This window comes from Thamnophis elegans, chromosome 4, assembly GCF_009769535.1.
Source record: "Thamnophis elegans isolate rThaEle1 chromosome 4, rThaEle1.pri, whole genome shotgun sequence".
Classification (NCBI taxonomy): domain Eukaryota; kingdom Metazoa; phylum Chordata; class Lepidosauria; order Squamata; family Colubridae; genus Thamnophis; species Thamnophis elegans.
The window spans coordinates 74,651,869-74,677,367 of NC_045544.1; the positions used below are offsets into that span (position 1 = coordinate 74,651,869).

At 37.6% G+C, this 25,499-nt stretch overlaps 1 protein-coding gene across 2 annotated transcripts; it reads left to right on the top strand.

Moving 5' to 3' along the window:
* Positions 1-1,529: 1,529 nt before the first annotated feature.
* Positions 1,530-25,071, top strand: FEZ2 (fasciculation and elongation protein zeta 2). Of its 2 annotated transcripts, XM_032215620.1 has the most exons (9): positions 1,530-1,898; positions 4,154-4,262; positions 5,710-5,826; positions 9,515-9,659; positions 11,482-11,750; positions 15,343-15,423; positions 20,271-20,346; positions 22,847-22,912; positions 24,205-25,071. In XM_032215620.1, exons 1-9 carry the CDS (start codon positions 1,618-1,620, stop codon positions 24,219-24,221), a joined length of 1,161 nt encoding a protein of 386 aa, XP_032071511.1. In that variant the 5' UTR covers positions 1,530-1,617; the 3' UTR covers positions 24,222-25,071. The 2 variants fall into 2 exon arrangements, with proteins under 2 accessions (XP_032071511.1, XP_032071512.1); XM_032215621.1 differs by lacking the exon at positions 15,343-15,423 and having other exon boundaries at positions 1,533-1,898; positions 24,205-24,756.
* The last annotated feature ends 428 nt before the right edge of the window (positions 25,072-25,499 follow it).

Below are 25,499 nucleotides of genomic sequence, written 5' to 3' on the forward strand. Positions count from 1 at the left end.
TGGCTACTGGTTGATGACCACTATATTAGACAACCATTTTGCTCTGGTGGTTAAAGCACTGGGCTAGAAAGCAAGAGATGAGTTCTAATCCCTGGTTAGGTAACTTTGAGCCAGTCCCTCTCTCTCTCAGCCCATGGAGTCAATTTGTCAATTCCTGATGCAACCAAATAGATCAAAATTTTGTTGATCCAAAAAAAAGTGGAGCCTTTCAGGAAAACCTACACAGATACAGACACCATTCGTACTATCCAGAGTTCATTATATCTCTTCTGCCTATCTATATCTCTTCTGCCTATCTATATCTCTTCTGCAGAAAGTTGCATGATAGAATATCCAGCGATGTGTCTGGTGACGTCACATTCTAAAGCATTTCCTGTACAGAAATAAACAGCTAAATTCGGAGTTTCCAATTTCATCAGGCACAACCCAGCACCGCTTTCCACTGCTATGGGAGAAATCAACAAGTGTAAATCAGCAATCTTGTAACTATTTAATGAGAAAGGTTTCACGGATTTCGGTGGGATATTACCCATACAGATAAATATAGGCTTGCAGTCTCAAATTGTTCTAATCAGAAAAAGACAGCTTGGATGCAAACTTCACCCTTCCTCCCCATACTGCAATTATGAACTTTTCTCTTCCATCTGCTCTTACCTAGCATTTAAGTTCAAAACAAACCAATCATGGGTCCACGCCCCCCCCCATAGCTTTTTTTTTTGTTCTCTACTGAACATGCTCACTGCATGTAGGCTTATTAAAATTAATTCTGATTGTTAAAAAGGGAGTGTACAGGATGTACATATGTTTTAAATGCTGTGAAATTCCTGACATTGTTAGCAGCAGCCTTCCTTTGTTTCGAAACTCGGACAACTGGAATGCACTATTTGCGCCCTTTTGTCCTCAGACAAGGACTAATCTATCCTGATTTCAGATATTTATCTCTCTCTTTTTTTCTTGATGGTGGGAACTTCTAATAACACTTGTGTCCACGTGGAAGTGGTCCAAGAGAAAACCTAAAAATGACATCTTATGTCAAATCCCTTGAGAGCTCAGCAAGAAATTTTGTTTTAGGTTACTGTGCACAAATAAGCACAATGTCATATCCCAGAGGTCCCCAAACTTGGCAACTTTTAAGACTTGTGGACTTCAACTCCCAGAATTCTCCAGCCAGCATAGCTGGATAGAGAATTCTGGGAGTTGAAGTCCACAAGACTTAAAGTTGCCAAGTTTGGGGACATCTTGTCATATCCCAATCTGCCGCAGTCCACACGCATTAAGACTTTAGATTGATTAATAAGTATTAATTAATCAAGATATGAACGCGCGCCCCACCCCATCACAATGGGCTCTTTCTCTTTCAAACAAACGGGCAACGGAATGATACGTAGTGTGAGGTTTTCACATTAATATACTAAAAACCTCCAGATCCCGCGTCAAAGGGCTATTCAGGCCGAGCTCCGAAGGAGGGGGCGCCGTGAGTCACACCGCCGCCGCCCCACCCTTCGCTTTTCCGCCTCGGCGATCGGGAGCGCGCAGCGGCCGCTCAGGGAGCGAGCGAGCGAGGGGGCGGGGGCGCGCGTTGGCCGGGCCCCGCGGCCTCTCGACTTCTTCTCGGCGATGGCGACGGCAACGGCGCCCTCGCCGCGGGACCCGGCCGGGGACTGGCAGGACTTCTCGGGCTTCCAGCCTTCGTCGGAGGCGAGCGGTTGTCTGGAGCCCTCGGAGGCGGCGGCGGGGGTGACCGTGGAAGGAGGCCCCTGGGACGGCGGGGGCGATTTGGGGATCGAGCTCCCGCTGTGCTTCCAACCTGCCCGGCTGCTGGCCGAGCATTGCCTAGACCCGGAAGCCCTTCTCCCGCCGCAGCCCCTCAGCGAGCGGAGCGCCTTGCAAGAAGATGAGTGAGTGAAGCGGCGGGTCGGATTCCTTCGTTGAAAGTGGAGGAGGAAGAAGAGGAGGGAGCCTCCCCCCTCCTCCTCTTCCTCCCCCCTCCTCCCTTTGCAAAGAGTGAGGTTCTCCCTTCGGTCGTGGAAAACTTATCCGGGGATTGGGGCGTTCTCTTTGCGAAAAGGGATGTATAAGAAATGGGGCGCTGGGTTTGGGGTGGTGGATTCCGATTCCCCACTTTTCTTCCCTCCATCTATCCTGGTCGGGGGACTCCCCCTCAGCCTCACTCCATAAATATCTGTACAGAACAGAAGTATTTTAAACCAATGTCGTTGTATCTATTTTGTGCAATGACAATAAAGACTATGCTACACTATTTTCTATATAGCTGCATGGCCAACAAATTCCCAGAAGAAAAATGCAGAGAAATTTAAATGGGCAATATCGCATGAGTATTTTTTTTTCTCAAAGAAGTCTCTATATTGTACTTGTTTTATTTAGCAGAGCAGCTGCCATTGTTTTAAAGAACAGGGAATTGAAATTTACCATGTTTGAATATAATAAACAAAAAATTAAAAATTGGTTTAAAAAAAGCAAAAAATAATGGGGCGCCGGGTTTGGGGTGAGGGAGGAAAAAGAGAATTGCAGCTTCAGTATAGGATTCGTTGCTAATGGAGAGCAACCCCCCACAGTCTAATAGGGTGGTGTTCTTTCCTAGCCCTCAGGGGTTATGAGGACCTAATGCCCGGTAAGCGCCGAAGGAGGAAAGCTTCAAAATAGTTTCACCTTCCTTTGACTTGGACTTTAAACTTTCCAGCACAACCAGGCTGAACTCTGTATGTTAGGCAAGCATTTCACGGACTAGGCGCTGGTATTTAGTGGAAGGCAACCAATCCTAACATGGAATCTGATCCTTTTATATCTTCTACTTAAGGGTAGGCCCTTTCTCAGAGTCCCCAAAGGCCCATTTTCTGTGCAGACCCTCATGTTTTATTTTAAGAACTTGAACTGTTCCAATCTAAAAAAAGCAAAAAGAAACTTTTGAGAGAGATAATTGAACCCTTCTAAAGTGCACATTTCAGAAATTGTCTCAAATATTCCTTTTTCTGCTAGGGTTTTTGCTGATTTATAACTCTAACGTGTATTGATGTTTAACTCATTTAGGAATTGGAAACATTTTAGATTTCAACCTCTGTTCCAATATCAGCATTGGTATGGGTGTAGCTTGCATCAAAAGCACTTGTATACCCAAGGTATAGATCTGATTGAGAGATGGTGGAAACAGTTTATTATCCACTTAATAAATTATGCTAATGTGAATAATATCCATATTATTCAAAGGGTATATTAATATTTGCACATCATAGCATAAAGAGCACTATAAGTTTGGCTTATAGTGAATGAATGAGTAAACACTCAAGTCATTGCTCCCCATACCAGGTGGAGCAGCTAAGAAACTGCAGAAGCTTCTTCCAAGGTTCACCTGACCTCAGAACTTAGGCTTGCTATGGCTTCTTTGTCCCATATCAGGAATTAAAAAGCAAGCTATGGCTTGATAATGGAAACATCTGAAAACCCTTATTTAATACATCAAGCCAAAATAAGGACAAACTATACTAAGATTTTTTTCTTCATGGCAAGCTTGAAATAATTACAATAAATGGGAAGAACTTGAATGCAGATGAAGGTCAACAGTAGCTAAAGTACTGGCAGCTGTGATTTCTTGTGTGTTATAATCTGTGTTCTGCTTTTATGAGCACTTAAGAGAGAAAATGTTTTTCTATTATATTTATTGCTAAACAGATACTTATATAGTTTAACAATTTCATTCTTTGGCAAGTTGGTATAAGACACAGGTGTCAAACTCATCATGTTGCCATCAAGAGATGTTTTGCAATGGTTTTCCCATTTGCAGAGTTGGGGTGGGCGTGCTTTGTGCTGGACGCATCCAGCCTGTGGGCCACTAGTTTGGCATCCCTGATAAGACAACCCATGAGGGTCTTTAGCCAAATCATAACATTGCATGCATTCACTTCTTCTTAATGCAAAATTGAATGACTCAAATCTAATGAGAGAGCTCTAAAGGCAAAGATCAAATCCAATGACGGATATTTTTGTGGTGGGTGATTGCCCATTCATGGCTGAGGCTATGAATATTGACATACTTTACTTTGGAATTAATATGGTACACTTTTAAAAGCAGAAGCTTTACTCACTTTAGAACCTTAGTTTCTGTATACTGTAAGGATTGAATTTTTTTTCCTTCCAGGATTTGGAATGCTCTGACAGATAATTATGGTAATGTAATGCCAGTCGATTGGAAATCATCCTACACCAGAACTCTGCACTTGCCAACCCTGAATCTTTCTGAAAAGGGAGTAAGTATTGCCAGAACAATCTGAAAAATGTTCCTTTTGTCATTTAAATCTGTGTCCTAGACATCAAATATTACATAAACCGTCAATTTAATTAAAACCTCCTTTGCTATACCATTATTAGCTTTCTGTTTCTGTTGGCAGCATGTGTTTTCTTCCTCAAAATTTATCTAACACATGCCCCAATGTCCAATAAGATACATTAATTATAAAAAATGCAAGAATTACCATTTGAATGCTAATTCTTACATTTGCATTCTTGCACATTTCATTGATACATTAACAACTCTAATCATGTATAATACTGTTGTTTAAGCCAGAAATCAAGTAGCCAGTAATAGTAACTGATATAAGAATAAGAGCAGCCCTCTGTTTCATTTAAAATATATTCAATATACAGTATTATACCTTCTTAGCTGGTATAGGGCAAAAAAATAGAAGCATTTAAACTTTTTCAGATTGCCCTGAAAAGTTCTTAATGCAAAAATTCCCTTGAGTAAAAGTCAAGAGCTTGGGACTAAACTGATAAGCACATGACACTTTCTCAGCAGTGGGGCAGAAGTAGTTCTCCAGAAGTAGTTCTCCATGGGATAGTTTTTATATTATTATTTGTTGCTGCAGTTTACAACCCTGAGATTTCCTGGTGACTTCGAACCAGGTCTAGCTATGTTAAGCGTTTTGGAATCAACTAAGTTCAGCTGGGTTGAATAGACCTACATGCTGATCCCTAGAACTGTATTGAGAAATCCATGGAAAAGTTTTAAGGTTTCTAAAAGCAAAATTGTTAAGAAATAATAGACATTTCCTTTACTGAAAATCTACCCCTACAACCTATCAATGCATAATGTGTTTATTGGCTGGCCTGTCACAAAGCTTGACATTGATTAGGGGGCCCAGCTGGCTTCCATGCCTAAGGGAAAATTCAAGCCTCAAATTGCTTGACTTTAATCTAGCACCTTATTATGCTACACTGATTTAACAATTTTGATTATGTATCTTATTTATTTTGAAGAATAAATTTGACAGTGGCTTGGCACCTCACTGTATGTTTAAATATAGGTTTACGTCTCCTCTGTAGCCAAAATAGAGTCCAAGGTCAATGGTTTGTTTTAGGATATCAAGTCACAGAATGGATTGTATTAATTGATCCTTTCAGGAATAAATGTGATATGTGAACTGGCGAGACAGTATCTATTTATTCAGTTCATCTGAATTAATCAACCTGAATTGCAGAATATTGTTCGTATGTTTGAACTGAATTTTGATGTATAGGTTGAGCACCACATATATAAGGAATATAATAATGGTGATAATAATTTTAGGATGTCAATATTTTGAATTCTTAAGGATTTTTATAGATACCATACACTATTATATTATTAAGTGTTATGATATTTGGTGGATTTATCTCTCTTTTTAATAACCTGTTTTATTCTGTATTTTCATACAGGTTAATGATAATTTGAACCTTGACTTGTCAGATGATGAAGAGTTGAGAGACCAGCTAGACATGCATTCTATTATTGTCTCCTGCATCAGTGAAGAACCTCTTTTCACAGCCGAACAGGTAAAGTTCAAAAATAAATATGTGCAATTTAGCATTAAACATTTCATCTTTCAGATATGTTGCAAATGCTTAGAAACATCCTAATAAAGGCATGGCCTAATATAGAATAATCCATATTTTAAATGCAGAAGAGATGTACTGTTTCATTCTTAAATTAGAACTTATATGGGAGAGCTGCAAATTGCCTTTGCCTTCTGCTAGTCCTCTCTGTGGCCCACCAATGTCCCTGGGAGATCCACCTACTTTTTCTTATAATTCGGTGGGATGAGCAAGAAAAAAACCACCTTTTTTTTTCATTTTACTAGAGAAACAACCATTTAGATTTTTTTTTAAAGACGCTGAGTTAGTGGGGGTGTAGTTTAAACCCTTGTTTCTCTCCTGTTACTCTTAGCTATGTATGACAGAGAGAAAATGGATGAAGTACATGCGTATAAGTAGGTGGGTATATTGCAGGCTCACCTGCTGAAAAGCATTTGATAGCAAGTGCTAGCCCCCCCCCCCCACTTCAACTGTGGAAAATATTTCCACATTTGATAAAAGTTACAATATTCAAAGTAGTTTTCCAATATTTTATGAATGGCAGTAGGAAAATAAAGTTGGTCTACCCCCAAAAAATAGCCCAGCCTGGCAAAACATGATTCAATAATCAGATAGACTGGTTAGTATGGTAATTTAAGTCTAAAATCATCTTTATTTGTGTGACTTTAGTCAGCTCTGTGTAGGATGAACCATGTGTAGTCAGCTTCAGATATAAAAGGCATTTTTTGTGAGGATATAACACCCATTCAATGGAGTGTAGCAGCGATGGCGAACCTTTTTTGGCTCACGTGCCATAAGTGGAGGGAGCGCAGGGGGGTCATGTGCGGGCATGCCACACCCATAATGCAATGCACGACACCTTCCTCCAGTGCACATGCACGCACTAGAGGCACTCCCCCCGCACTTTTTGCATGCTTTTTTCGCCCTCCCCAGGCTCCAGAGGCTTTATAGGAGCCTGGGGAGGGCAAAAAGAGCCTCCCCCACCCCGGATGCCCTCGTTTTAAGCGCTCCTAAGGCTTCAGGAGGCTTCCCTGAAGCCTCCGGAGCAGTCAAAACGACGATCTGAGCAAACCGGAAGTCCATTCCCAAACTTTCAGATTGGCCATAGGGCCATTTTTTTGTGCTCTGGAGGCTTCATGGAAGCTCATGAAGCCTCTGGAGAGCCTCGGGGGGGGGGTCTTTTTACCTTCTTCAGGCTCCTATAAAGCCTCTGGAGCCTGGGGCGGGCGAAAAATGACTTTAAAAAAGGGTGAACTCAGTTGGCCAGCAGCACATGCGCGTTGGCCAGCTGACAGGGCAGCGCCTCGCGTGCCCTGACAAATGGCTCCACGTGCCACCTGTGGCACGCGTGTCATAAGTTCGCTATCACTGGACTATAGGATTTGTTCATTAAACAGATTTTACTGCAAACAATGCAATTTACCAGTTATGTTAATTCCACAAATCATGAACAAATTGATACAAATGGTGCAAATTTAGATTTAATGAACATTCAAATTAAGCAGGCATCTTCTCCATCTCCCAAATGCCTATTAAATATTTTATTGTTTTTACTAGAGCTCAAATGTTTACATAGCTGTGAATTTTTAGATTTTAGCACACATTAGGGGAAGGGGTTTTGAAATGCCATTTAACTCACAGGATGTCAACCGCTCTGTACAAAAGCTATGAATACATAGTTCTTTTATGAATGCTTTATTTTGCTTTTATTTACGGGATTTATCTACACCTCAATCTTATCAGACTCTTCAGATACATGAAAAGTCATAATACTAACAACACTACACTGGCACCAATGATTCCACAGTCAATCCCCCAAGCTTTTCTGAAAGAGCTAAGTTTTAACCCGGTTGTAGAAAGCCACGAGAATAGGAATCATCTTTGCCTTAGGAGTCCAGTTGTTCCATTGGAGAGAATCCTGCCCAGAGAACAGTGGGGGTTCATCACTTCTTATGGTTGGTGGGGACTTTCCCAGGCCCTTAACCATCCAATTCAGTTGATAGCAATAGCACTTAGACTTATGTACTACCCCATAACGCTTTACAGCACTCTCTGGGTGGTTTACAATGTAGAAGTATTATTTGCATATTGCCCTCAACAATCTGAGTCCTCATTTTACCGACCTCAGAAGGATGGAAGGTTGAGTCAACCTTGAGTCCTGTTAGGATCAAAATATTGCCTGCAATACTGCAATTTACTGCACTGCCAGTAAATCTCTTTGGGAGAGGATCTATTTAGAAGAGGCACTCTCTTAGATACCTTTGGTTCCAAGCTATATAGGATTTGAAAGGTATCAACCAGTATATTGAATTCCACGAGGGAACATACTGGTATATGATGAAGCTCCTACGAAATGTGTGTGTGTGTGTGTGTGTGTGTGTGTAATACAGATGACTTCTACAATGCTACTGTTTTGTTTTTCTTTTTTCTTGAAGCAATCAGTGAAAAGGAATATCAGAATGGTAGGGAAATATAACAATTGTGTTCACCAGCTATCCATTCACTATTGCACTGGTGGAAGATATTTGTATTGCACTAGCTCATAAATGCATGGCTGTGTTTTAGCAACAGTTTCAGTTTCCTTTCATGTTATCTGTGCAGCATTATTTAACTTCTCTGATTAGATTACTTTAATAGTCCTTCCATATCAATCTTTCAGTCATTGAACATCCCTTGAAAATTATTTTATCCAAGAATCCAACAACTCAGATCAGACCTTAAAATGATAGCCATGCAAGGGAATGAGAAGCTGTGCTGCATCCTATACTGTATTACAGACTTCAGAAAGTCTGCCAGATCGGTTAGAGGTGGATAATGTAGAAACATGCTTTCTATTCAAATTGGTAGCATTTGTTACCCAAATCCATGTACAATTGCTGGATTAAAATGCTATTCACTTTGCTTCTCAACATTATGCTCGTTTTTCATAATCCAATTAGTCCTTGCTTTGTTAATTTTTCAGACAATAATTAAAACATGGCTTTTCTGACAGGCCTTTGTTTTGCTTCCTTTCAGAGTAACAGTGGATTGTTTTAGTTTTTAACTGATGTTTTCTGAGACAAAGTGTTTATGGATTTTATCATTTTTCCAACTTGATTTGTAAATCCCTTGGAAATGTATAATTGTGTCTATGAAAGTATAAGGATTGACTTAACGGAATAATATGGTATTGATGTATGACTATATTGTTCCAAAGACAGGAGTGGGTTTTCCATGGTTAATTATTTATAAGCAATTATTTATATATAAATCATAATTAACTTGGAGTAGCACAGTGGCCTAGAGATGGAGCGCTGACCTCACAATAAGAAGATTGTAAGTTCGATCCTAGATATCGGCAAATATTTCCCTCTCTCTGGGCGCAATGAGTAATTGTCTCCTGTGAACTTTATGTAGACATCAGAAAGGGCATCTGGCTAGTAAACGTTCAAGCTTCATTTAGTCGCCCCAATCCCATCTGATACAAGGGATTATAATAACAGATATTTCTCTATTTTTGAAAATCATCCCTGTATTATTAAACTGTTTATACTTATACCTGAAAAGTCTTTTAGTGAGTAAAAGTTATTATTAAGTAGTCTTTATAAAAATAAATAAATAATATAATTTTGTTTTTCTCTCTGTGTAACTTTCTCTATGTGTGTGGAAGGTAATTGAAGAAATAGAGGAAATGATGCAGGAATCTCCCGATCCAGATGATGATGAAACACCAAGCCAGACAGACCATCTATCCATGTTGTCTCAAGAAATTCAAACACTTAAAAGATCTAGTACAAATCACAATTATGAAGAAAGTAAGTGATGTTTACTTGTATATTCTGTTTGATGTTTGTCTTAAAAACTATCTTACATTTAAAGGATATGCTACTGTTCTTTTATAGCAGGGTGTCAAACTCAAGGCCCAGGGGACAAATCCGGTCCACAGGGTGCTTAGATCTTGCACACAGAGACGGCCTGGAAACAATGAGGGACCGGCCTGTGGTGCCTCTGCCAGCTCGCATGGGCTGCTGACAAAAGATTATAGGAGGCTGGCACAGCCGAAACGGAGTTTGGGTGCCTGTTTTCGCTGGCAAGCACTGGGGCCTCCATAGGCATCCCTGACACAAGTTACATCAAGCTGGCTATGCTCCCTCCCCACCCCTATCTTATTGAAAATACAATTGTATTTTCAAGCTATTGTCTATTTATATAGTTTGTATTTTCAAGCTATTGTCTAGCTATTGAGAAAACTATATTTGCTTCAATTCTCCAGATAAACTACCAATCTACATTCCTTTCTTGATATTATTTATGTTGTTAAATGATTTTATATGTTTATATTGACTTGGTACTATAACCCTAAGCTATTTCTAAGCGGGTATAGGGGTGTTTATAGCTTTCAGCTATAAACAATAATACTAGTTTGCAGTTATATATGTCTATGGGATCCAATCTGGGTTGGTCATCAGAACCAGAGGTTTAGTCTTCCAAAATTTCAACTTTGCTGGAGCCCATCTTCAGGGAACTTCTCTCTCTAGATTAGGACTTTCAAACTCCTGGCCCATGGGCCGGATGCGTCACACACTGGCCATGCTCATGCCCGTTTAGCAAAGGGGGGGAAGTCCCAATATGTCACATGACACCCCTGTGATGACATGAGTTTGACACCCATGCTCTAGACTATGCTAGAGTAACATTCCATGGTCATCATGGAATGAAAGCACATGTCTGAAAGCTCAGAAGAATACACCTCTGGTCCTGGTGACTGACTCAGATTGGATCTTTCAACTTTATTCTGGGACACACAAATTGGCCTTCATTTTTGCATATATGTCTGTAATTTGATGGTGCGTCTGATGTCAATAAGAGAGAGAGTTTGCAGTTGTGAATATGAATGATTTAAACCAGTATTTCTCAAACGGGGCAACGTTAAGACATGTGGATTTCAACTCCCAGAATTCTTAGCTGGCTGGGGTATTTTGGGAGATGAAGTCCACACATCTTTACAATGAGAAATACTAATTTAAATCATTGAGGAAAACAATCTAAACTAATCTTCCCTGAGATTTAAAAAACCTGGAAGCTGTGAGCTGCAACTTTGTACATGCTAAACTGAATTAAAAACATTTAGGTCCCACTCGCCATCTTCAGGCTGGTGTTTTCGGCTTGTGCAAGTAAAGCGTGGTCAGAGCTGCCGTCTTTCTATAAATCTTGGTGGGGGGTGGAGTGCTGGCTTTGTTGCTGTAAGTGGGTTGATTGGCTGTGCAATTGCATCCTGATCGGTAGATGGAGTTGATGTTTGTAGATTGGTCGGCTGTTTCGTATTATCCTGTGTGGCTGAGGTGCTGGCTGTGTGTCAGTTGTTCTTTTGTGTTGTAACAACCTGGGTGGTGGGTGGGGCTTGTTTGTTGACTAGGGCTGGTTTCCAGATGTCTGGTAGGCGGGAGGTATCATCACATTTATTCATGTTGTGTTTATATATATATATATATATATATATAAATAATGGAGCAGTTTTTAACCTAAGTACATATTGGACAGAATATGTTTTTTAGGGAAAGTATTGTTGGAATTAGAGTATAATTGCAGTCTACTGTTTTAAAGATAACATCATGTTTTCTGCTGTTTTGAAAACAGGGGTGCAAAAACTGTCTGTGTCTGAGTTAAATGATCTCTTAGAAGAGATTGAGGCAGCCATTAAGGACTATTCTGAGGAATTAGTGCAACAATTAGCCCTACGGGATGAATTAGAGTTTGAGAAGGAAGTAAAAAACAGCTTCATATCTGTCCTGATTGAAGTACAAAACAAGCAACGAGAACAAAAAGAAATGGCGAAGAAGAAGAAAAAGTTAAAAAACGGCACTCCTCAGAATGGAAAACAAGAAAAAAGCCATCTGCCTGGAACAGTAAGAGCTTTGCATTGTGCTTCTCTTGAAACATTGTTCACATTTTAATTTTGTATAATATGATCTCTAATTTTTGCCCAGTTATTCTTACTAACAGTTCAAATGAATAATAATAAGCAGCCTTAATAACAACAATAACATCTCCTCTTCTAAAAAAGATGTGGAGACTCTAGAAATAGTGCAGAGAACAGCAACAAAGATGATTAGGGGACTGGAAGCTAAAACATGAAGAACAGTTGCAGGAACTAGGTATGTCTAGTTTAATAAAAAGAAGGACTAGGGGAGACATGATAGCAGTGTTCCAATATCTCGGGTTGCCACAAAAAAGAGTAAGTGAAGCTATTCTCCAAAGCACCTGAGGGCAGGACAAGAAGCAATGGATGGAAACTAATCAAGGACAAAAGCAACTTAGAACTAAGAAATTTTCTGACAGTTGGAACAATTAATCAGTGGAACAACTTGCCTCCAGAAGTTGTGAATGCTCCAACACTGGAAGTTTTTAAGAAGATGTCTGAAGTGGTGTTGGGTTTCCTGCCTAAGCAGGGGATTTGACTAGAAAACCTCCAAGGTCCCCTCCAACTCTATTCCATTATATTCTTTTGGTAAACGATAGGCATATACTTCAATAGGCATAGAAATATTCATAATATTCTATTTTTTTCTGATCATCACTGGCTGCTGAAGTTTTACAAGACTGAAGAACAACTACTACTTTCTCAGATGATCAGGATTACATTTCTTATTCTGTCCAACCAAATTTGTTCAAGTGGTCTTTTACTTCTTTGGGTAATTGTTACAGAATGAGGGGGAAATCCGGAAAGAGTTTGAAATGTTAATACCTACTTTAAGTTTGCTTAACATCTGCTATTGAAATTAGTATTTTTCAGCAGGGCTGCCACGGATGTAGAATTTGGTCAATATGTTTAAGTAATTGTTGATGCACAAATATAAAAAAATTTCTATCCACAGGCTATTTGAAATTTCCACATTATTCCTCTCGTTAACTTCGTTTCATCACCTTTGTGTGTAACCTCCCTGTTTTGTCTTCTCCATCTACCTTAGACAATATAATCTGCTGATGCTATTACGCATACGCTAAAGTGCCTGAATAGTTCTTCCTAAAATCATCGGCACTAGAGCACTTCCCAAAATCCACAAGAACTTTTTCATCCACACAAGGCTTTTTGATGTTAGGATATTTTGCAAACCAGAAAAAAACTATATGCTGATTTCATTAAAAACTGTGAGCAAACACATTATCACTAGAGCAGCAGACACTGGGTGGAAATTGTGGCTACCCAAGTCTCTTAGCAGATTCCCTCTGAAAAGACATTCACTACAAAGCAGAATTCTATAAAAGGTTTAATACAAATCATACTTCTTGTAAATAAGGAAGAGGAAAAATAACACCAGTATATTGTAAAAAGTATATCGTTTGAGAGACAACTAAGCCAGGCATGTATGTTGCAAATTCTTTTTAACAGCCATTTTTCTGCTGTAATTTATGTTACTTAGAAATAATGTGATGTGAACTATAATTTAACCTTTTATTTGCCAAAGTAATTAGGAGGTCCAATGAGTTATCAACTGACCCTAGATAATAAATGGATTAATTATCTTCTATTATACTAAGGTCAACTGAAAATACTATTTATTCTGCAGAGCTTTAAAGCTTTGTACAATTTTATTTCTACCTTGTCTTTTATTGAGGATACCATCTGGTAATTTAGAGTAGAAATGAAAATAATCAATAAAGCACAGTTTTAAACACATATAAAGACTATAAATACAAGCTAAGCCGCATAGTAAAACAACTAGAGAATGTAAATGTAATTTAAAAATTGACCATAAGAATAATTTAAATATCAAGGAAAATATAAAAATGCTTTGCCTGGTGCCTGCAAGGTAAAGGATTGGGTGTCAGGAGGAGGAGACATTGTAACGGGGGGGGGGGGGAAATCATTCTCTTCTAGAGGAATGTATCAGCTGAATGCCTTAACGTTCAGATACTATCTCTACAGAAGTATAAAAGTGAACAATCTGTATAATAGTCTCGGCTATAAAAATTGCTCCAGAACTGAGATGTATATCTTTTTTCAACATAGATTTTCCTTGACACCTTGGATATCCTTATCTTAGAGAGTTATAAGCAGTTTCTTCAATATCTTTTGAAGGATTTGACACAATAAGGCTATTTTAAAAGGAAATTTATAAATTATAACATTAAAACAGTTGCATCGAGTAAGAGTTTATTCTGAGAAAAGTTTGGTTGTTTAATATCTATATCAGAGGAATATGAACATATAAAGTGAATGAATCTTTAAAGCTCGGTGAGATGTTTGCAGATACTCAAAGAGGAACATATCCCCACAGTATGCAATGTCTATGGATGAAACTGAGCATAATCTTTTCCATGTCATTGTCACATAGTTTGTCACACAATGTCTGTTTGTTGTAATCTGTCATTGATGTCTTGCACTTTAGGATCAGGAGGTAGCAAGAGAATGCATTAATATTAGCTTTCAGTAATGATTAGAGTTTGCCTTCAATGATCCCACCATTCATTAAAAATATAAGGCTATTGGCAGCAAACGATTTGTTCTCCGCTATTCTTCTGTGGGCATCAAATAACATACCACTAATTTGTATGTAGGTTATCTTGTGCATAGCAGATAATATTTTTCACATTTCTACCATTAAAACCTGAGATCCCCACACTGAAGATAACTGCAAAGAATGAAAGAATTAATTGGATTTGTTTTGTGTATAGAAACTGAATGTAGCTCACAACATAAACATCCATTTCTTGTATCAGACACTTGTTCATTTCAGAACTGCAGTGTGATTTCCAGGTTGTAGAATTTTCTTGTTTGTGTAGGAGAAACTTGAGAATACAGTCAGTTGCCATGAGTAGCGGTTGTTTTTCTGTCAGGATTTCTAGGTATAGAAGAAATAGGATTTTTTTCTTAGTTTATCCAAACAAGGCTAGTGTAGAAAGATCCTACCGGCTATCTCATGTTGGAATAATGTCTAGTTAAAGAATGAAATATTGACAGATTCTACAATCTATAGATCTAGATTTATTTCAAAAGGAATATCAACTAAAATTGAGTTCCCTGCTCAGAATATGTTGTGTCGTTTATTGGTATTGTTCTATATTTCCCACTTTCAGCCATGAGGAGCAAGGAAATGCCATTTTTAATACCAATAAGACATTGAATTATTTATCTGTGCTTGCAATGTTTAATGGGATTGGGCAAGGAGCAAAAAGCTTACAAGGCAATATGCTTTAGCATGTTCTATGTGTGTCATTTCATATATATTTAAATATATTATTTGAGATAATAAGCATCAGCCCAAAGATCGTCAATGCTAAAACAATCTTATCCTAGTTCTCTATATATGATATTTGGCTGGCTCCATTCCTAAATCCCTAATGAGCAAAATATTTAAAAGTCAGTGCTTTTCTCATTAAGCTACAGCTATATTTCATTTCTAACATTTACCTTGCTGGCATCCCCCCAAAAACCTAACTAATACCTTTACATTTCTCTTTTTTCCCCCTTTTCTGTTACGTTCTCACTCCTTATAGCGCTTCAGTATGGAAGGAATCTCAAATGTCATTCAGAATGGCTTTCGACAAACGTTTGGAAACGCGGGTGGAGAAAAACAGGTGCTGGGCTACCCTCTGACTTTGTTTTCCCTGTGCTGTCTTTTCTGTCTCTGTATACATTCCTGTCTTAAAAGTTGGCAGTTTCAGACTTCAGGTGTTCTCAGAAAGGGAGGAAATACATTTCTATGCTTTCTCGCATCTTCCCTGCCTTAAAGCTAAGAGCTATTTACAAAGGTTTTCTTTCCTTCGTAGTTAAAGAAGCAGACAAGCCTTGATATGCATGGGGGAGGGGGGGGAATAGAGTAGATGAAAATTTTCCCCTCAGGGTTTATTTTAATTTTTCAAAATAAAACGCAGGCAACAGCATAATACATACTTGGAGTTAAATACCTGTCTAAGAAAGCAGTAATGAAAGATTATGTCAGTTTTAAAGTTTCAGTCTAGGAAAAGAAAAATGATCAGTAAACATGCCTCATATCTTCCAAAACGGTAAAATCTATTTTGCTATTTTTAAGTTTCAAGAAGTAAAAATCCTCGACATTTTGTATGAAGAATATGTGTGTTCCAGAAGCTTATGGAATATACATATCCATGTAGTATGTTGCAGGATACAAATTGGGTGCATCACCAAGTCCAGATCTCAGTGACTGACCCAGACTGGATCCTGCAACATTATCCTGGGACATGTATATTGCCCTTCATTCATGAAAGTACTATGTGCAATAAAGGGCAGAATCCTTTATTTTATGCCTCAACTCAACACAAAGACAGAAAAAGTCTTATTTGAATGTCTGCAATTCCTCCAACATTCTTTTTTATGATTAGGACAGAACACAAATTTCATGGTTCCAGATCATTCTTTTTCCTGATTCTTTCCATTCCCATCTGTTTTGCTTAAACTTTTATCTGATGAGTGTAGAAGAACCCAAAGCAAACCCAGTAAAACAAAAGCATTGCTTATTTGTGGAGCATGGATGCTGATATGAAATACGAAAAACATATTTTACCATAAATTATTTCATTACACAAATTAAATAAAATGTTACAAGTGATTTGCTAGTGTATGATGTACCGTTGAGCAGATATATATACTGTAAAGAATATTGATAAAACTTTGCACAAATTGACACTGTTAATATATGTTTTATATGTACATGGTTTTGATTGGTTTTCATGTGGGTATTCAAGATTACAGATAACTTTGGAATTTCTCATACAGTTCTTTGAGAGAAAAATAATTTTTCAGCTATTCACTATTTCTAAAACTTGAACAATAAATATAGATTCTGCATTTGCATTTACATGGAACTCATACGTAAATAATAAAGATAGTACGGGTTTGACTCATCAGGATCTGAAGTTATATAAAAGTTATTGATAGAATTATAGCCGTCCATAGAAATTAAAAAGGAGCTATTTAACCAATTATGTAATGCGTTCTAGACCATAAGAGTATCTTCCCTATTCTTTCAAGGAAGCAGAAGCTGTACCTTGCCTCTCCTATAGAACTAAAGAAAAGAAGTGCCTGGATAGGTAACATTGCTTGCCATAAGCTAAGTGCTCTATGGACCATTTCCTAAAAATTAAGGCTTGCTCCCTTACCCTGATAGTCCTCAATAGAAAACTCTCTGTTTTCAAAACTGGAATCTAAATGTAGCACAAGGGAAGCCACTCGGTTTTTTTTCTTTTTTCTTCCCAGTAGTATTTTTTTTTTCAAAAATGAAGTATTTATTATTATTTGTTTTCATAGCAAATCTCTCAATTTTTCCAGTGTAGAACAGTGACATATTAGAGAGGTTTGGGGAAGAGGCTGGAGGAACTAAAACAGAGAGAAAAAGAAGATGGCACAAAAGAACTGGAGACAAAAAAATTCGGTGCTATCACCTGAATTTATTGCTTTATAAACCAAAATATCTTGTTTTGTTTCTAAAAATGTACCAGCCATGAGAATGAAGTAGCATGAGCATGGAAGCTTAGAGATTGAAAGGAAGGGAACATTACATTGCACTAAATATAATTGAAAATGATGCTATCTTTCAGTCGTGCCAGTGATTTACATAGGCTGTAAGAGAGATTGAAAAGGGGAGGGAGGGGATACTTGCCTGTGTTATTCAGAACTAGAGAATAGATTATGTGTCCCTAGTCTGTCTGTCTTGCAGCTGCATGCTGAATTAAACTTTAGTCTCTTAGCATAAAAAGGCTGTTCTTACTACAGTATTGCTTTTTAAATCTTGGGCAATTGGTGAGATACATAGGATCTCAATCTCAATAAAAGAGATTATTTGTAGCTCAGGGTGAAGTGACGGGGTCTTAGTGCTCTATGAACGTGGTTGTTTTCTTGCAGATGTTTCATTACTCAAACTAGGAACCATCATCAGTGCCAATCTCTGATAAATTAAGATCAGATCTAGATTTAGATCGGTGCAAGACTAGCACTGATGATGTTACCTAGTTTGGATAATGAAACTAGCAAGTAAACAAGGTCAGAAAGCACCAAGCATCCTTTATACATAGGATCTACCTTGTCTTCCTTCTAGATAGCACAGATGCTGGGCAACTTGGAATTGTTAAATCTTAAGGAATGTCTGAGACTTAGAATAGCCTGTGATCTACTAAATCCAGACGGTTCCCATGGAACTTGAAGGATAAGTCTGAAGATTCATGTTCCACCTTGTATGTTACCAGCCTGTCCACTATAGCCTATTATAAATGGTACAGTGACTATGCTAACATCTCATTTAAATGGGCCCTTGAGAAATCATTCTTCAGTTCATGTTAAGCCTTATGCATGTATCTCTGCATCTGAATTTGAGAATATTTGTATAACAATTTGAAAGTGGTGTATAAATGAGGGCTTTTTAAGCCTTCAACAGTACATAAAGTATGTAATCTGAAGATACATGTATTATACCAATTACAATCTTGACTGTATTATTCGTGCTAACTTAATAGTTTCTTATCTATTAAAGAGTGTCCAGATGCATTTTGCCCTTAGTGTAAAACATGAACCTATCAGAGTAAGATATCCAGCTTCAGGAAGGGACTTCAAACACAAATGAGTCTGATAATCGTGCATAATGTTGTGTTATTGATTTGATTTGTTTGTATTTCTGTGGGATAAATTAAGTATAGTAATTTCATGTTAGTATAAAACTGCTTTTCCTGATCCTGTTTTTGGATTATGCTATCAGTGTAATACAATAGTATGGTACCTCATTACTACTCAATGCAAGAATATAATTCCTAAGAAATAAACCACACACAAGAAATCCAGACCCTGGAAATGCCCTTCATTTTGAAATAAATACCCTATTTTTTGAAAAATATTGAATTTGTATTACTGAATGTCTGTATCTTGCCTATAAATAGTTTTAGAAATAGTAATCCTATACAGCAGTGTTAGGGAACCTTTTTGACAGCGAGTGCTGAAATAGGAGCGCATGCGTGTGACAGAAACCAGAAGAGCAGTGCACATGCGCCACCAGGTAGATGATTTCCAGTTTTTTATGTGCACATGCATACCAGCCACCTGGTCTTCCGGTTTTTGTTGTGGATGTGCATGCAAAGAACAGCTGGCCAGTATGATTGCGTGCACCAGAAACCAGAAGATCATTTTCCCGGCACGCGGATATGCACCAGGTGGCTTCTTTTCTGGTTTCCGGTGCTTCTGCACACGTAAAGACCAGCTGGCTGGCACGCCAGAACCTGGAAGAGCAATGGGCGACAGCTCACATGCTCGGAGAGATGGCTCTGCAAGCCACTTCCGGCACATGTGCCATAGGTTCCCCATCACAGCTATACAGTATTGTCCTTCAATCTTAGAACAAGAATAGCTTCTTTGAATTGAAATCTGTTGCTGAATGAGGACTATAGAATGGCCCTAAGATTTTACCAAAAGGAGCAAATGCAAATTTTTAATTATTTAATTATGAAGAATTAAGCTTTGGAAAGGACACATTACTTGAGGTTTTCCAATATGAATGTTTATTTAAAGTTGGCGATATAATTTGCTCTAAATTGAGTGTTTTTATCCATAATACCGTAGACATGTAAGAAAAATTTCAAAGAGCTGGACACAAAATATTGTACAAAATAAAATTTTAAAGTAAATGGCATTTAATTCTATACCAGCAAAAGCAGATACAGTATAATTTCAAGGAATCACATACGTGTTTATAAATCAGTGCAAGAAATAACAACTAAGCTCACTATATGGGATTCTACTGTTGCTCCTGCGTGCACCCACTTCTGAGCATAAATTGGCTATCTTGCATGGTCCATTATCAGAGTTTCACCATGAGGGAGTTGTGAAGTCAGAATATAAAGCTTCTTATCATTGCAAGGGAGTGACCAAAGATGGTCTGGTTGTGGCTTCAAAAGTTTACGACCTGAATTGACACACATGGTTTCACAGTCCTGGCATGTATATTGTTTATTCTTTGCTAATAATTATAGTGCATTGTTCTTGTCTAGAGTATATTAAACCTCCTTTTATGGAATCTCCTGCTGTGGTACCATACTTTAAAAAAAAATTCATTTATATTTTGGCTGTACAAAATATCTAATGTAAAAATTTATTTCCATATGGCAGAACATAAGTATTCTTCACATAAGTGCAGCAAAATAAGGAAAAGAATGTGTAATTTAGAAGCTCAGAAAAAATTGTATGTAATATATAGGCACATTTTTTTTAAATTATCAGTTTTGTCATAGGGACACTTACTGTGTTGTTACTTGCTGGGACATCTTTTAGTTGAATTCACTGTGTTTCGCTTTTTCTTAGATGACATACAATAGAGTTGAATTTCACATAAATTGCACTTTGCAAAGCATAGTTACATGCAAGAACTAACAACTAAAGTTAATTAGGAAAATATTTTATAGTAATCATAACTTTTGTTTGACAGTATCTGACAACTGTTATTCCTTATGAAAAGAAAAATGGACCTCCATCAGTTGAAGACCTTCAAACATTAACAAAAAGTAAGCACATACATAGGATTTGTTAGAGAAATAAATTTCCATTGAGTGTTTTGATGCTGAGAAAAAAACAGCTGATTTTCCAGAGTTTCTTCAGTTGAAGATTACTCTTGAGGGTCATCCCAGTGGTTCTGTTCTAAATTAGCCAGAGAAATCCACTTTGCTCTGAAATATTTGGAATTGGCCAGCAGTCTTATGTTTGCCTACTCTTCTCAGATATCCTACAATTATCCATCATTCCTATGTCTTGACTTTTTTGGAAGACTATATTTGTTTATCTCTTCCAGTAAAATCAGCTTTGTTTGCCTTGTACAATTAACTGCTTAACAAGAGTGCTGAGGCACTAACTAGAAGAGAATAAGCCTGAAAATGCCTCTTTGTTGTGAATTAAGTTTTTAAAATGATACGGCTCGAGGAACTAACACTATTGTTATCCACTGACTAGCTGAAATTTGATCTGTTGGTTGCTCAGGGACAGACTACCTGACTCTTTTTCTGCTAATGCTGTTGGAGGACAGTGCTCAAACCACTTATTTTAGCGCCCTAAAACTGTTCAAACCTGGATATTATTTCAATTCCAAAGAGTAAATAGATTTTGCATGACATTTATGCACGTTCATAATTACTGATTTGGAATGTGCTCTTTTCAAAACGATTATAAATTATTTCAGTCTGTTATACAGTGAGCTTTTAGATACAAAATTATTTCTTCATTCTTCCTCAGTAAGACAGAAGCTGTGGCTGTTGGTTTTGCCCTGTCAATAGCTCTTCTTTCTTTTGGTTAAATAGACAGGTAGTCTTTTGACTTACAACTACAATTGAGCCCAAAATGCATATTGTTGTGAGAAATTTGTTAAGTCAGTTTTGCCCCATTTTATGACTTTTCTTGCCAAATTTGTTAAGTGAATCACTGCATTTTACTGTATGCAGTGTAATTTACTGTATATTAGTAACACCGTTGTTAAGTGACTCTGACTTTCCTGGTCACTTTGCTTGTCAGAAGGTCACAAAAGATGATCAATTGGTCCAGGACACTGCAACCATCATAAATATGAACCAGTTGCCAAGCATCTGAATTTTGATCATGTGACCATGGGGATGCTGCAATGGCCATAATTGTGAAAAATGGTCATCACTTTTTTCAGGGCTGTTGTAACTTTGAACAGTCACTAAATGTATCGTCGTAAGTCAAGGAGTATCTGTAGTAATGATCTAAAAAATTAAACATACAAGAAAAGTTCACTAAATTTTCCAGGTTCCCTTTACTGCGATTCCACCACAAAACCGCGTTCGACTAAAGGGCGCTCGACGAAACCGTGTAGCTGACATCATCACAGCGCAACAACAGCACAGAGAAAAAAGCACACTGTAAACGCTAAACCTAAAATTAACCCTTAAACCTAACCCTCCTAAACCTAACCCTAAACCTAACCCTTAACGTAACCCTAAACCTAACCCTAAACCTAACCCTAAACCTAATCCTAACCCTTAACCTAACCCTAACCCTTAACCTAACCCTAAACCTAACCCTTACCTTAACTTGAATCGGCTTGCTTTCAAAGCGCTATTTAAAGCGCCCTTCTTTCTCCGCGCTCGCTGTTGTCGCCCTGTTGATGATGTCAGCGACGCGGTTTAATCGGGCGCGCTTTAGTCGAGCGCAGTTTTGTCGTGCCACGCTTTACTGTAAGGTCTGGGGAGTCAAATGGGGTGGGTGGGGAGAATGAGAAAATGGAGACTTGAAACGCTAGGAGAAAATCACTACTGCTCTCGTCAGCAAGAGGAATGGAAAAAGGCGAAAAAAGAAAAGCAGTTGTCTCTTCTATTTTTTATACTGCCTTCCTTCACAATTTGTGTAGTTGTTTAGCACTCTGTGACGACACTAGTTCTAGATCAGTGAGGAAAAACAACTTTTTTTTCCTGTTTCACTTTTTCCAGAACTGTTTGTTGGGAAAAACATTGATACATTGTTTTAATTCCCAGATCATCACATCCTACCAAAAATAGAAAGTTCTTGTTACTATAGGAATAGTTTGAGTTCATGGGATTCGTAGGAATAGGGTTCATAGGAATAACCCATCTTTTAAACAAATCTGAATCCATAACAGAGCTATGCCTACGCAGTATTTTTATATCTTTCTCCCTTTAATAAATGATGAGAAAAGGATCTGCAGAATAACTTCCATCTTAGTTTTTTGCAGGATCCAATCTGGGTCGGTCACTGGGATCACAGATTTTGTCTTCAGAGCTTTTGGACTCATGCTAGAGCCCAGCTTCAGGGAACTTCTCTCTAACCTGGCTAGAGAAAAGTTTCCTGAAGATGGCTCCAGCATGAGTTTGAAAGCTTGGAAAACAAAAACTCTGATGACTGACCCAGATAGGATCCTGCAACATTATCCTAGGACATGTACATTCACCTTCATTTGTTAGTTTTTTCTATTTGCATATTTTATTGAAAGGCAATGAATTCTACTTCTTCCATTGACCCCACCCTCATATTTTATAGTTCTTCATGCCATGAAAGAAGACAGTGAGAAAGTGCCAAGCTTATTAACAGACTACATTTTGAAAGGTGAGTTTAGCCATTATTGCGTGTTGCATGTTTGTAGCCTTCTATAAATATAACTTCTGTGGTGTTATAGTCACGAACAAAATCAGTGATGTTATTTTGGAAGCTACTTCAGAGTGAATCTGTTTCTTCAGAATGGTTATGCTGATCTTTCTTGTCTATGATCTCTATAATGTCTCTATCTCTTCAGGCCAATTTCCATGTTCTAAAGTGCTCTTTGGAAGTTTAGATGATAAGAAAGATAGATTATACAAAAAGCATCCCCTGTCCTTTTTAATGCAATAGCACTTAGACCTATATACTGCTTCACAGTGCTTTATAGCTCTCTCTAAGCAGTTTACAGAGTCAGCATATTGCTCCCAACAATCTGGCTCCTCATTTTATCGACCTTGAAAGGATGGAAGGCTGAGTCAACCTTGAGCTGGTGAGAGTCGAACTGCTGGCAGTCAGCAGAATTAGTCTGCAATATTGCATTCTAACCACTGCACCATCATGAAAATGTTAGACATACAGATGATTGCCTCGCATTGGTCATTAAATAAATGTGAGTAACCATCTTTCAGGATTAAAGCAAACTTTGGTAGACAATTTCTAGATGGATAAACTCTTGAGAGTATGTGTTATCAGAGAAAATGTAAATGCTTTCTGATTATATGTTTTGCTTTTAGATAATTAAACTAGCACTACAAATCACGATTATTATGCACTATTAAGACACTTATTTAAAATTTAAATTAATGATGAAATATTGTTCCCCATAACAAGGACACCTTTGTAATTTTGGGTTATGACATTTTAAACCTGATTTCTTCATTTGTTTTATATTGTGCTAGCATTGGTTTGAAAGCTGCATTGCTCCGAGGTTTGTGCCTTATAGATGTGATAAAGGAGTATATAAAGGACATGTCTTGATCCTCTCTGCATTCAATATCCCGGGCAAGCAAATACAGTTGTCCCTAAATTTTTTGAAATGTTATATCTCAAAGCTCTCTCCACAGATTCTGAAAATTGTGGACTAAAGCTGGTCAGCTTATCTTAAATTTAAAAATTTAACCCAGTGACCAAGACATGATCTACTATATAGCTCATTTCTGTAAAAAAAAAAATGGCAGTAGTGTGTGTGTACATATTATGTATATATCTTTATGCATTTATCAGTTTTGTTTATGTGGTAAGGGCTGGGAATCCTATTTAATAAGATAATAATTATTGCAACTTTGATTCTGGAAAGTTTATTAATACATTCTACAAAGCGTATCAATTTAATGACAGTCATATGTAACTTTGTTTTGCAGTTCTCTGTCCTACGTGAGGGGACCTATGAAAAACAGTCTGGCGAATTCCTGAGAAAAATGTTTTTCCATGGATTCTTTCAGATCTGACCGTTTGCACTGCGTTGAATTCTAATGTATTCGTTACTTTCATTGCCTGCTTCAGTTTTTGAATTCTGGAATAAGTCACCCAGATCATGTGAAGTTCATCCTTTCCCCTACCCACGTATAAATTGTTTGAACAAATAATTCTGTACAGTTTACTCACATGCATTGTTTGGGCTTTTTAAAGACTATTTTTACATTATATGGCATGCAATTATTTCACCCAGCACCTATTTGTGGTTGTGGAGGAAAAATAACATCAGTATAAATAAAAGATGCCTATTAAACATAATGCACCTCTAGTAAAAGCTGCAGCAGGTCCAAGTATTAAATGTATAAAATGGATCAAAAGCTGAGCCTGCACTGCAAAACTCCACTGACGTTCTTCCTTGAAGGCTCTTTAATGAAGATGTTGATAGAAACAGGAACTGACTTTTAAAGTAAGAATAAAGACAGTATTGTAGGATTGTTTACTGATTCGTATGACTTTCATTAACCCTCTTTGAAATAAACAGTGGTAGATTAACATTTCCCATCATTGGTTAGCCATTTTATTCTTTCAAAGAGGGAAAGGGTTCCAATAAAAAATGCCCTCAATTTGTGTAAGATGAATTGTGCCCCAAATCATTGTTCCATTATTTTCATTTTCTGTAGTTTTTATAATTTAAAACTAATGTAGTTTAATAATAGTATTGCTGCTATTGTACTTTTAACCCATATTAAATATTTGGTCATCGTATCTTTTGTATGCTTCAATACAGTATGTTAATGAACAATTTTAAAACATTTCTGTTCAGCTGTCTTATTTATTGTAAGTAGTGGTAATGCAGACATGAAACATAAGCAAGAATAATAGCTCTGTCTTTATGGTAAGGTTATATTAATAGAATCCTGCAAGACTAAAGGTATTTCTCCCCTACTTTTCTTTTACTCTCTAGAAAACTAGGTTGAATCTCTTCTGAAACATTTCCTTCTGTGGGCTAAGATGCCAATTGTCTATTGGCTCTCTTAGTTACGTTTAGTTATCATAACTTGCCCAAGTACATCTCCTTCTAACAGTACAACAGCAGAATTTGTACAACAGCAGAACCAGCTATCAATGGAGGTTATTGATTGAAGGATTTTATCAATCCTCAATCAGATATTAAAAAGTTGTTATAGAACTTAATCTCTTCTTCTTGACAAAATGTACAAGGACATTCCTTAATTTTTCA